The 12954-nt window shown below is 43.9% G+C and overlaps 1 protein-coding gene across 7 annotated transcripts in view; it reads left to right on the top strand.

Moving 5' to 3' along the window:
- Positions 1-12954, top strand: part of LOC141112725 (uncharacterized) — a 62437-nt gene that overhangs the window by 23276 nt on the left and 26207 nt on the right. For all 7 annotated transcript variants that reach the window (XM_073605753.1, XM_073605747.1, XM_073605748.1 and 4 more), the window contains one exon: positions 8046-8180. In XM_073605753.1, coding sequence (XP_073461854.1) covers positions 8046-8180 — 135 coding nt within the window. The remainder of the gene's footprint in view (positions 1-8045; positions 8181-12954) is intronic.

Genomic DNA, 12954 nt, shown 5'->3' with positions numbered 1-12954 from the left:
TGTGAGTACCTTTCTACTTGTTTAATAAATCCTTTTAAAAACGATTTTACGCTATGGGCACTCCTTCTCTCTTTTTATATGATACATCACGATCTGGAGTCTGCCAGTGATTGCCGTACAGTGGCGCAAAACTGTAACTGCCTGATATCCCTGCAGGGGTGTAGCGATCCGGTGAGTGGCTGCACTTTCAGAACAAGGATATTCAAAACTATTGAAGGATCATAATCACAACATCACATGTACCAAGATACTGCACAAGATATATCAAGATATTACACTAATAAGGGTTTAAACGAATTTGACAACAAGCTTATTACACAATAAGGACTTTTTTTGAACTTTGCCAGCACGTTTGCACTTTATTAGAAGTGATTTTAGGATACTTTTCAGTATTTCACCAGTGGTTGATCTCCCTCACTCTCCTTTCCCCCTCTTCTCCCCCCCCCCCTCCTTCCCCCCACCCCCACCCCCTTCCCCCTCCCCTCCCCCCTTTCCACAATAAATGTAATTTTGAATATATATCAGCAAGACAATATATGGGATTTGACACTATCAGTATTATTTATATATTTATAGCTTGCTTATCAATTTTTTTATATATATTTTTATAGCTCGTTTAATAGTGTGCAATTTTTTAAGGACACCACCATCTGACACCTGCACGTCTTGCTATACCTAGGAATTTATACTTATATGCCTTGTTTTGAACTAGAGATATTCAAATACGCAGGTAGGGATTATTATTTATTTATTTAGTTAAAGGAACAGCGCCATACCCTTCTTCTACACTAATCAATTCAGCTGTCCCCATTTATGGTGACTGCATGTTGGGCGGCAGCAGTTCCATAGATTTCACTAACACATCTCTATTTCCACTGCGCGGGTCCACTACTCTTCTTGCTAAGTGCTACCTGAACACAGAGTCATGTCACTGGAACCTATACATTTGTAAATTATTTGCAACTCTCAAACCCTGATGAAGGTATCAGAATACTGGAAACGCGTTGGACATCGGGGTTTATCACCCCTAGGAGAGTACATCTAAATATTATCATTTGTATACCTCTTGTCCTGATTCTGTATGGAATGTAATTTTTGTAATTTTGTATGTTACAGACGTTTTCACGTCTTTTTATAGTATACCATAATAAAATCATTTTTTTTATCATAAGAGTTGGTGGTCTATTAAAGTCCCACTAAGGGGGGCATTCTCTCTTTTTTGGTCTCTAACACAAGGGATGGGACCACCACACTCTACATTTGTAATGATGGAAGCCTCTTTTTTTCTTAACCACTTCCCGCCCGCCCTATAGCGGATTGACGTCCGGGAAGTGGTTCCGTTATCCTGACTGGGCGTCATATTACGTCCAGCAGGATAACATGCCGCCTCGCGCCCTCGGGGGCGCGCATCACGGCGATCAGTGGAGTGGTGTATCAGCCTGACACACCGCTACACCGATCTTGGTAAAGAGCCTCCGGCGGAGGCTCTTTACCACGTGATCAGCCTTGTCCAATCACGGCTGATCACGCTGTCAATAGGAAGAGCCGTTGATCGGCTTTTCCTCACTCGCGTCTGACAGACAAGAGTAGATTAAAGCCGATTGGCGGCTCTCCTGACAGGGGGGGGGTCTGTGCTGATTGTTTATCAGCGCAGCCCCCCCTCAGATCACCACACTGGACCACCAGGGATCGCCACTAGGACCACCAGGGAAGGGGCAACATGTGGATGGCCAGGTATGTACCCCATGGCCATCCACATGTGCCCAATGTGCCCAATCTGTGCCAATCAGTGCCCACAAATGGGCACTGATTGGCACCATTATGTTTTAGTTATGCCCAGCAATGCCACCAATAAATTTTATCAGTGCCACCAATCAGTGTCATCAGTGTCACCTGTCATTGCCCATCGGTGCCACATGTCAGTGCCCATCTGTGCCCACCTATCAGTGCCCATCAGTGGCACCTATCAGTGCCACCCATAAGTACCCATCAGTGCCACCCATATGTACCAATCAATGCCACCTACGAGTGCCCATCAGTGCCGCCTATGAGTGCCCATCGGTGCCACCTATGAGTGCCCATCAGTGCCGCATACCAGTGCCACCTAACAGTGCCCATCAGTCCCACCTATCAGTGCCCATCATCAGTGCCACCTCATTGGTGCCACCTCATCGGTGCCCATCAGTGCCGCCGTATCAGTGCCTGTCAGTGCAGCCATATCAGTGCCCGTCATTGAAGAAGAAAACGTACTTATTTACAAAAAATTTTAACAGAAACAAAGAAAAACCTGTTTTTTTTTTTTAATTTCGGTCTTTTTTTATTTGTTGCGCAAAAATTAAAAACCGCAGAGGTGATCAAATACCACCAAAAGAAAGCTCTATTTGTGGGAACAAAATGATAAAAAATTTGTTTGGGTACAGTGTAGCATGACCGCGTAATCGTCATTCAAATTGCGACAGCGCTGAAAGCTGAAAATTGGTCTGGGTGGGAAGGTGTCTAAGTGCCTGGTATTGAAGTGGTTAAGTTGTCACCAGAACAGAAACAGAAAACAAAAACTTTCAGTAGGGGTTTTAACTAGGGATGCACCGATACCATTTTTTTTACAATGAGTACAAGTACCGATACTTTTTTTTTACTCCCCGATACCAATTACCAATACCTACCGCAACTGTTTTGTTTTAACTTCAGCTGTCAGCAATGGTACAAAGCATTGAAAATACATGTAAATATGTATGTGTGAAAATACTCACTAACAAAGCAAGCAAAAAAAAAAAAAATTTTAATTGGTTATCGTTTATAAAACTGACTTGAACAAAAGAAAAAAAGCAGGAAAATAATAATTAAATGGAGGTGAATAGGGAGTTAATTAAGGCTGATTACAGTAAATTAAGGGTTATTAAGGGGTTAAACAGAGGAACATTTGTTCATCCCTTTGATCTGCAGATGAAGAAACAGAAATATACAAAAATAAACAATGTTCAGGGCTGAGCAATGTTGTTAATAAACATTGCCGGCTGCTTTTTTTTTTTTTTTTTTGACGGCTCCAATTACCAGACTTCTTTAACACAGGGGAGACCCACTGACAGCTCAAAGAGCCGAGCCCCTGAAAGTATCGGTTTCAGGTATCGGTGCACTTGCACGCGTACCGATACTTGTGCAAATACTCGGTATCGGCACCGATACCGATACTAGTATCGGTGCAACCCTAGTCTTAACCCATTGCTGCAAGATCTAGTATGATAAAAAAAGTTTGGGCTTTAGATATGCTTTAGCCCCTACATACCACAGTATGTTTTTCAACGGCAGATCGGTGGTCCTTTATTTACCCAGTGCTGTTTATGAACGGTAGTGGATAAATAGCCTTCGGGAGGCCAATCATTAGACAGCTGGGTACCCATGCAGGGGACTGAGTACTATTTACAATCTTAATCCCTATATACAATGCTGATGAAAGATCACTTGGGGGATTTTCATAATATTCTGGCAATTTTATTTTACCAGAAATTAAGGGAAATATTTTTTTTTTTTAACTTTTGGACTTTTTTCCTTTTTTATTTGTAAAAATAATAATAATAAAAAAACAGCTATTAAATATAACCAAAAGAAAGCTCTATCTGTTTAAAAAAATGCATGGAGTAATTGTCAGTCAAACTATCATAGCGCTGAAAACTGAGAAATGATCTGGTAGTGAAGGGATGTTGCAGGCCAGTACTTAAGTGATTAAAGGAATCTATCACAATGTATATTACCTGTGTGAGAGAAGCCTCAGGTGGAAGCTGCTATTCCCTGTATGGGTGTACTAGGGCTGGGGTGGTGGCTGGCAGGTGCTACTGTAGTTACTGTATTTATGTGTATGTTAATGCCCCGTAACAGTGGGGATAAATGCATGCAGTGGCACGTCAACGAGAGGCAAGATCACTTCCCTTGTGAGGGTATATAGAGGAGTGTTCCCAGGGGTGTAGCTCCCTTGAGAAAGGTGGAGGACTGTTTGCCAAATGCAAGGGGAGTGTTTGAGCTGAAGGAACATGTACCATGGTGACAGCCAACACCACGGTGGCAGCCAATAACATAGTGACAGCCAATACCACGGTGGCAGCTAATACCATGGTGGCAGCCAATACCATGGTGACAGCCAATACCATGGTGACAGCCAATACCACGGTGACAGCCAACACCATGGTGACAGCCAATACCATAGTGACAGCCAATACCATGGTGGCAGCCAATACCATGGTGGCAGCCAATACCATGGTGACAGCCAACACCATGGTGACAGCCAACACCACGGTGACAGCCAACACCACGGTGACAGCCAACACCATGGTGACAGCCAACACCATGGTGGCAGCCAATACCATAGTGACAGCCAATACCACGGTGGCAGCCAATGCTATGGTGGCAGCCAATACCATGGTGACAGCCAATACCATAGTGACAGCCAATACCACGGTGACAGCCAACACCATGGTGACAGCCAATACCATTTCCACAGCCAATATCATGGTGACAGCTGATACCATTGTTACATCCAATACCACTACTGCAATTCATGGTAATATATCTCAATACTTCAGTGGGAGTTAATGTTATAACTGGGAAAGTTACTGTCATAATCATAAAGTTGATTCCACCAGTATTTCAATATAATTGTTTACTAAGAAGTAATTTATAGTGACTGGGGATTGTATAGGAGACTTTTTTTTTATCTCAAAAAGAAGTTTTTATTAAGAACAAAAAGTAAAATACAAACATTTGTTCCATCCATAGAGATTACAGCGAATATATCCATAAGGCACATTTGAATTTCCACGTCTGTGGAACACAAAAGTTCTAAGTCGACATAGGCAACAATACAATGTACTATTTTAATACCGACTCCACACATACAGTCTTTGATAAAGCACATAAAGAACCTGGTTGATCACAAAATTCTATCCGGAATTAAATCGACCGGGGATAGCCCTGGCATATCCAGCCAGGGTGACCATGCTGCTTGGTATTTGCCCGGGCGCCCTCTGTGTTGGAAGGTAAACTTCTCCAGACGTAGTATCTTACTCATTTGTGCTACCTACTCCATCCACACGGGAAGCTCGGTTGACTTCCAATGTCAAAGAATCAAAATGCGGGCCTGAAACAGAGCCCAGGCTTTAGCTTGTTTGGCCACCTCTGAAGATCATCTATAAGACCTAAAAGGCAGCGTTTGGGATCCATGCTAAGATCCACTCCAAATATCCTAGAAAGGGTATCAGTAGCCTTATTCCAATATATATGTAATTTCCATAAAAGATGGATCAAATATCCATGTTCCTAGGAACATCTAGTACATATGGGGGTTATTTACGAAAGGCAAATCCACTTTGCACTGCAAGTGCACTTGGAAGTGCAGTCGCTCTAAATCTAAGGTGTAGATCTGAAATGAGTGGAAGCTCTGCTGATTTTATCATCCAATCATGTGCAAGCTAAAATGCTTTTTTTAATTTTCCTTGCATGTCCCCCTCGGATCTACAGCGACTTTACTTCCAAGTGCACTTTCAAGTGCACTTGCAGTGCAAAGTGGATTTTCATTTCATATTTTAAATAATCTTGCTGGCGTGAGGTGAACCCTAAGGAGAATGTACAACTGAGAAAGCCTTTGGGTAAACATTAAGGGAGCACATTTATACAGCCTGCAGGGCTTCCTCCCACTGATCCTCCTCAAAAACACCCACATCTTTGCTGCCATCTGTGCTCTATTCTCAAAGGAAAATCCTTTAAAAAGATTAGCAACAACATGTAATAACACCTGGAGATTAATCCCTTGTACATTTCCACCTCTGACATGTAATTAAATATAGAAGTAGGCATCAGAACCCAAATGTCTTCCCCAGACTGTGCCCTAATATAAGAGACATCTTTGACGTGGAGCTGAATACTATTCATGTACTAATTTCATGGATTGTAACTAGTAAAGAAGTTCACTTTTTCTGCAAAGTCTGGTCACCTAATGAAGATGAGTTCATTGGAGTCTTCACAGTGTATGCAAAAAGGGGAGCAAAGTATAAATGAGTAATAGCGATGAAAAAAATACATGTGAAACATCGATGAATGGAAGGAAGCCAGTTCAGGACAGGGATGGTGGTGGCCTGTTTGGGAAGGTTCCAGTCGGAAGGGTATTATGAAGTTTGCCTTGTTGTGCCCATCTCAGTGGGGGGTCCATATTTTAGAGCTGCTGTGGTACAGAGCTTTCCAGGGGACAGGGCCTCGATCACGGGAGATCCATGAAATCATCTTCCATGCCCACGGGATGGAGCAAGACAAGTGTGCTGTGCTGGAGAACCGGTGGAGGGTAGCTAGTGTTCTGCAACTTCAAACTGACTCTGTAGTCTAGTACAAGTAGAAGAAAACCAATGTCACCGGCTGGAGAGAAGGTGCTGTCCTTCCGGTGTGAGGCCTAATGGAATGGTCTGTTCAATGGCTATACGAGGTTGTCAGCTCACACGATTATTAATTATACTGTGCTGGGCAGTGGCGCATATAGTATGGTTTCCTCCTGCCACCGGGGCAGTGGCGCCCACCGAATTGGACTCAACTACACGGTAATTTCACTTGCTCATTTCCGTCAGGTTTAATTTCACAATCATGGAAAATGAGAAACGCTCAAGACGTCACCTTCCATCTGCATCTAGACATCTAGACCCGCGGCAGCCATTGTGTTTAGTACACAGAACGCTCGCATACCAGGCACTATGGAATAGTGCCTTGCTTGCAGGGGCGGACTGACCATTGAGCCACTCGGGCGCTGCCCGAGGGCCCTCTGGCCACTAGGGGGCCCCATCAGGGTTGTCAGCCTCAGTAAAACCAGGGACAGTATGTATAAATCTGTGTTTTTTTTACATCTGTCTGTGTATACTGTGTGTACATGTATGTGTATACTGTGTGATTGTATACTGTGTGTGTGTATACTGTGTGTGTGTATACTGTGTGGCCCCATAATCTCTGATTGCCTGGGGGCCCCATAATCTCCTATTGCCCGGGGGCCCCATGAGTTATCAGTCCGCCCCTGCTTGCTTGTAAGTGATATTCTTTTTACTCAATAAATCAAGTTGGAGGCAGAGAGCACTATATTTGTTCCTTTATTTCATGTACCTTACCTGGGTGGAGTTCTGCTAATCCCAATAAGGAAATCAGGACCAGTGGAACGTACCAGTGTTGCCTGTGATCTAGATCTAATGAAAAGTCATTCCTCAACCCTGTATGGGAAAGCGAATTTGATCTGGCTGTTTATTCAGGGTTCCATGTGATGAGGTGAGCGGCCAGTGGTGGAGATTCTACACGTTGTCACCTGCATGAAAATGTGCATCACGAGTGAACACCCATTGGGATTTGCCTGTGCCTATGAACTTTTATTGATTTACATTTATGAACTAAGTTTTCTATGATCTAGACAAGATCCCCTTAAAGGGGCCACAAGCCCAATATTTCAGTTTTGGGTTGGTGACCACAGTTGGTACTCCCCCCCCCCCCCCCTCATGAACTGCACATATCAGGGATTCTTGCAGCCACATTTCTTCACCTAGGTTCCTGGCTTTGCCCCCCTCCAACATTGTTTTCACACCTCCTTTTGGACTCTACTGTCCCTGTTGGGGTCTATTTATTTCCTTTTAATCGTCAGCTCCATCTAGTGGCCATAATGCAGTGTTTTTTCTGTACTACCTCAGTCAGAACAAAAACCACATTATGGCCATTAGATGGAGCTGACAATTATAGGAATTTATAAGCTGAATATGGTTAGAATTTGTCATGGCTGGGTAAATGCGTGGTATATTCATCTAACAATTCTTTTTAGACATAGACCCCAATGTTTGTGTTACATTACACAAAATGCAAAGTGAGACTTCTAGGACAAAGCCAGGAATCCCGGCACAGCAAAGCCAGGGGACGATACAGCACATGAGCCATATATACCCATATCTGAATTATTATTTTTGGGCAAATTATACCTTTGAAATTTGTTGTGTGAAGGCAATGAGTGTCGTGGTGGCCGCACCATCTCTTTCTTGTTACAGTTTATCGATTCTGTGTACTTCATGGCGGTATCTACAGTGGACAAGAGCTTCCTAATATGTCGCATCGCTCGGAGGCAGAACAAAAAGTGCGAAGCTTGGCTTTTTTTGAGAGTGGATGGCGTTGGCGATTTTCAAGTAAGTGCAAAAAGGTAAGGAAAAAAAGCATGCAAAAAATGAGGACATTACATAGGGTGGTCTGCAAGGTGACTGACATCCACCCATCAAGGCATTTTGTTATTTGCATAACTCCTCCCAAGAGGAAGGCCCAGCGCGATTGGCACACGTGCAATAGGAAACCAGCTGCCTGTTTCCCTTACTTAAAGTGGATGTAAGCCCGATTCATGAAATTTGAGCTTGGCACATATATCTGTAGTGTTTTCCTATCTGTCTTCAAATCACTGTGTCCCATAGCTTTCTTCTGCTCCGTTCTTCTGTTAACAGCCTGATAACTTATGACAAGTTCTCCGTCAACTGAGATAAAAGTGTTTTGTGTTGGGGAGGATGCTATGAATACAGTGGATATGAAAAGTCTACACACCCATGGTAAAATGTCAGGTTTCTGTGATGTAAAAAAATGAGACAAAGATAAATTATTTTAATATTATTTCAGAACTTTTTCCACCTTTAGGGCCATTTCACACCACATGCAGTCCAGTGCGTTTTTTTTTCTGCATCAAAAAAGCATGGAAAGTAGGTTATATGGTTTCCAATAGCATAGTTCACATCAGTGCAGTCAGTTTCAGGGCTTTCCAGTTCCAAAAAAAAAAGTAGAACATGCTGCAGTCCACACTATAGAAACGCAGTCCGGATGTGTTCCAGATGCTTTTCTGCATGCGCATTTTGGTGTGTTTTTGATGCAGTCCAGTGCATTTTTCCCCCCTCTTTTTTCTTAACCTTAAATAATAAGATGTGTGTTCCAGTGCGTTTTTGGTGTGTTTAGGTGCATTCCGTTGTGTTCCGCTGCATTCCAGTGCGTTTTTTTACAGCGTTTCAGTACAGTCCAGTGCAGGAAAAATACAGCGTGTTCTACTTTTTTTTTCTGGAACTGGGAAACACTGAAACTCCAAGCACTGCTGTGAACTATGCCATTAAAAATCATTAACCTATTTTTCATGTGTTTTTTATGCAGAAAAAAAACCGCACTGGACTGCATGTATTGTGAACTGGCCCTTAGGGTGGGGGAAGTAAAAAAAAAACTAAAATAATGTGCTTGCATAAGTGTGCACACCCTCTTATAACTGGGCATGTAGCTGTGTTCAGAATTAAGCAATCACATACAAACTCATGTTAAATAGGAGTCAGTACACACCGGCCATCATTTAAAGTGCCTCTGAATACCCCAAATAAAGTTGAGCTGTTCTAGTAGGTCTTTCCTGACATTTTCTACAGCAAAAGCCATGGTCCGCAGAGAGCTTCCAAAGCATCAGGTGGATCTCATTGTTAAAAGGTATCAGTCAGGAGAAGGGTACAAAAGAATTTCCAAGGCATTATATATACCATGGAACGCAGTTACGACAGTCATCATCAAGTGGAAAAAATATGGCACAACAGTGTCATTACCACGAACTGGACGTCCCTCCAAAATTGATAAAGAGATGAGAAGAAAACTGGTCAGGGAGGCTTCCAAGAGGCCTACAGCCAAATTAAAGGAGCTGCAGGAATACCTGGCAAGTACTGGCTGTGTGGTACATGTGACAACAATCTCCCGTATTCTTCATATGTCTGGGCTATGGAGTAGAGTGGCAAGACGGAAGCCTTTTCTTACGAAGAAAAACATCCAAGCCCGGCTAAATCATGCAAAAACACATCTGAAGTCTCCCAAAAGCATGTGGGAAAATGTGTTATGGTCTGATGAAACCAAGGTTGAACTTTTTGGCCATAATTCCAAAAGATATGTTTGGTACAAAAACAACACTGCACATCACCAAAAGAACACCATACCCACCGTGAAGCATGGTGGTGGCCACATCATGCTTTTGGGCTGTTTTTCTTCAGCTGGAACAGGGGCCTTAGTCAAGGTAAAGGGAATTATGAACAGTTCCAAATACCAGTCAATATTGGCACAAAACCTTCAGGCTTCTGCTAGAAAGCTGAACATGAAGAGGAACTTCATCTTTCAGCATGACAATGACCCAAAGCATACATCCAAATCAACAAAGGAATGGCTTCACCAGAAGAAGATTAACGTTTTGGAATGGCCCAGCCAGAGACCAGACCTGAATCCCATTGAAAATCTGAAGATCTGAAGAGGGCTGTGCAAAGGAGATGCCCTCACCAAGTCAAGATGTGCCATGCTGATAGACTCATACCCAAAAAGACTGAGTGCTCTTAGAAAATCAAAAGGTGCTTCAACAAAGTATTAGTTTAAGGTTGTGCACACTTATGCAACCAGATTATTTTATTTTTTTATTTTTACTTCCCTCCACCCAGGCATGTACTGGCCATCGGGACTAATGGGAATTTCTCGATGGGCCGATGGCTCAGTGGGCCAGTTTCAGTGACAGCCTGTCAAAGTAATGGCTGCGCTGCTCGTACAGCCATTACTTTGAGCACTGCTGTACTTCAGGGGTGGACTGACGTATCTGGCGACCATTAGGGGGCCCCATGACAGGCTCTGCAACACTAGCAATGGAAGTGGCTGCAATAGGACCTCTCACAGCATGCTGTTTCATGCTGGCCCCTCCTTCCCTCCTATCCACCCCAGGTGCTTGTACATGACATAATCCGGGACAGATGAGAAGAAAGGAGGGGCCAGCAGAGGGCAGCGTACCATGAGAGGTCTTATTGCAGGCACCGGGTGAGGCTGTGTACTATCGCCATTACTGGGAGGGGGGAGCAGAGGCAGCCAGTACAGATATAGGGGGCCTGGGCCCCAACAAGATCGCAGGAGGCCCCATGATACTCTCCTGTCCCCCCCATGCTGTCCCCCTCTGTCCTCCACCCCCACTGTGTCCTCCACCCCCCACAGTGTCCCCCTGTGTCCTCCACCCCCCACGGTGTCCCCATGTGTCCTCCACCCCCCACTGTGTCCTCCACCCCCACAGTGTCCCCATGTGTCCTCCACTGCCCATGGTGTCCTCCAACCACCACTGAATCCTGCACCCCCCATGGTGTCCCCCTGTGTCCTCCACCCCCCACGGTGTTCCCCTGTGTCCTCCACCCCCCACGGTGTTCCCCTGTGTCCTCCACCCCCCACTATGTCCTCCACCCCCCCCCAGGGTGTCCCCCTGTGTCCTCCACCCCCCACTGGATGAAGTCCAGGGCCAAAGTTTTGTCCCAGTCCAGCTCTGCCTCCACCTAAAAGATTTCAGTTTGTTGTTCAATTGAGTTGTACAGTTTATAGGTCACATTAAAGGTAGAGAAAGTTTTGAAATGATTTATCTTTGTCTCATTTTTTTTACATCACAGAAACCGACATTTTAACAGGGGTGTGTAGACTTTTTATATCCACTGTAGATTGGCAGAGGGCTGAACCATTCAACGAACAACTCTGAAAGTCTCCACCTATGAGGAGAAGGGGTGTGTGCCCTTCCTCCAATCAGCTGTCTTGGCTGTATGCCCAGGCTTCACTGCAGTGCTGAACAGTAAGAGAAAATCTCCTAACAGAATCTGAACTTTCCAAAGAATATATAAAGATGAAAACAGCAGATACAGTATACAAGAAAAACTTATGTATGGAGATTTGTTTCATCTCTGTGTATCATCTGAGGCTGTTCACTTCACTGGGTATATGTGAGGGTTTACATCCACTTTAAAGCGGATGTTCACTCAATTTTCAAAGTTTAGCTCATTCATATTAGACAACAGCATAGAATGCAAAACGGAACTTTTTTTTTTTTTTTTTCGGGTGTAGGTGTGTATATGTGCTTCGGTCTTTTTTTCTCCCTGCGGCTATGGGCGGGTATTTTCGTAATTTCCACCGCGCCGCATTGTCTCCTGGGAGCTAGTGTCATTGTTCCCAGGAGTCAGTGCGGAGGCCCGCCACGAAATCTCGCGGGATTTAAACAGAACAAGTGACGTTAGACATCGCAACGGGGCGGGAACTTCCTAGGACGCCGCCCGTTGTGATGGCAACCAGGATGCTTACGACGCTCCGCGCCGTTACAACTGAGCATGCGCGGGAACCAGCAAGGAATGCTGGTAGCTCAGCATCACTGGAACTAGGAAGTGAATGCTTGTGGGCTTCAAATGCCCACAAGCAAGATGAAAACGGCTGTCCACATTTTTAAAAACATATTATTTGCAATGAAACCGGACATCTGGGGAGGAAATTAACGCAAAATGTGAGTGTGCCATTGTCATTATGTGATGTTTTAAGTGTTTGAAAAAAAAAAAATACAAACCGTCAGTGAACATCCACTTTAAGATGCTGGCACCTGCACCTGAAGCTGGTTGAAGAATCGGCACGGGTGAGGACATTGCTGGTTTCCTGGACAGGTAAGTGTCTATATATCAAAAGTCAGAAGCTACAGTATTTGTAGCTGCTGACTTTTCATTTTTTGGGTGGGGGGGGGGGGGGGGCTGGAGCTCCTCTTTAAGGTATGTAACAAAGAAAGAAGGGTTTTATTTAAAAATTTCATTAGCATGTTGATGAGGGGGAGGGAGAAACACCTTGTGACTGTTCAACACTGCTCTTACAGTAAATAACCCTTTCCACATGGAAAGGGTTTTTTGCTTTAAGAGCAACGTGGAATCATATTTTTCAGGAATTAGTGAATTAGTGATTAGTAGAAAAATTCTGTTACTTCAAAATAGGGTTGGATGTGTTCCTAAAGGGATCAAGGTTTAAGGGTTTCTCGCGCATATAATAAATACTGTATATAGTTGAGGATACATATGGTAGATGTCCTCTTATTGGTTTTAGGGCAAGGATGGACTTTTTCCCCTGTTGTGATAGATTGACTAAGCT

Source organism: Aquarana catesbeiana, linkage group LG11 (genome assembly GCF_042186555.1).
Source record: "Aquarana catesbeiana isolate 2022-GZ linkage group LG11, ASM4218655v1, whole genome shotgun sequence".
Classification (NCBI taxonomy): Eukaryota; Metazoa; Chordata; class Amphibia; order Anura; family Ranidae; genus Aquarana; species Aquarana catesbeiana.
The sequence above is the reverse complement of the archived record's forward strand: the minus strand, read 5'-3'. Positions and strand labels throughout refer to the sequence as shown.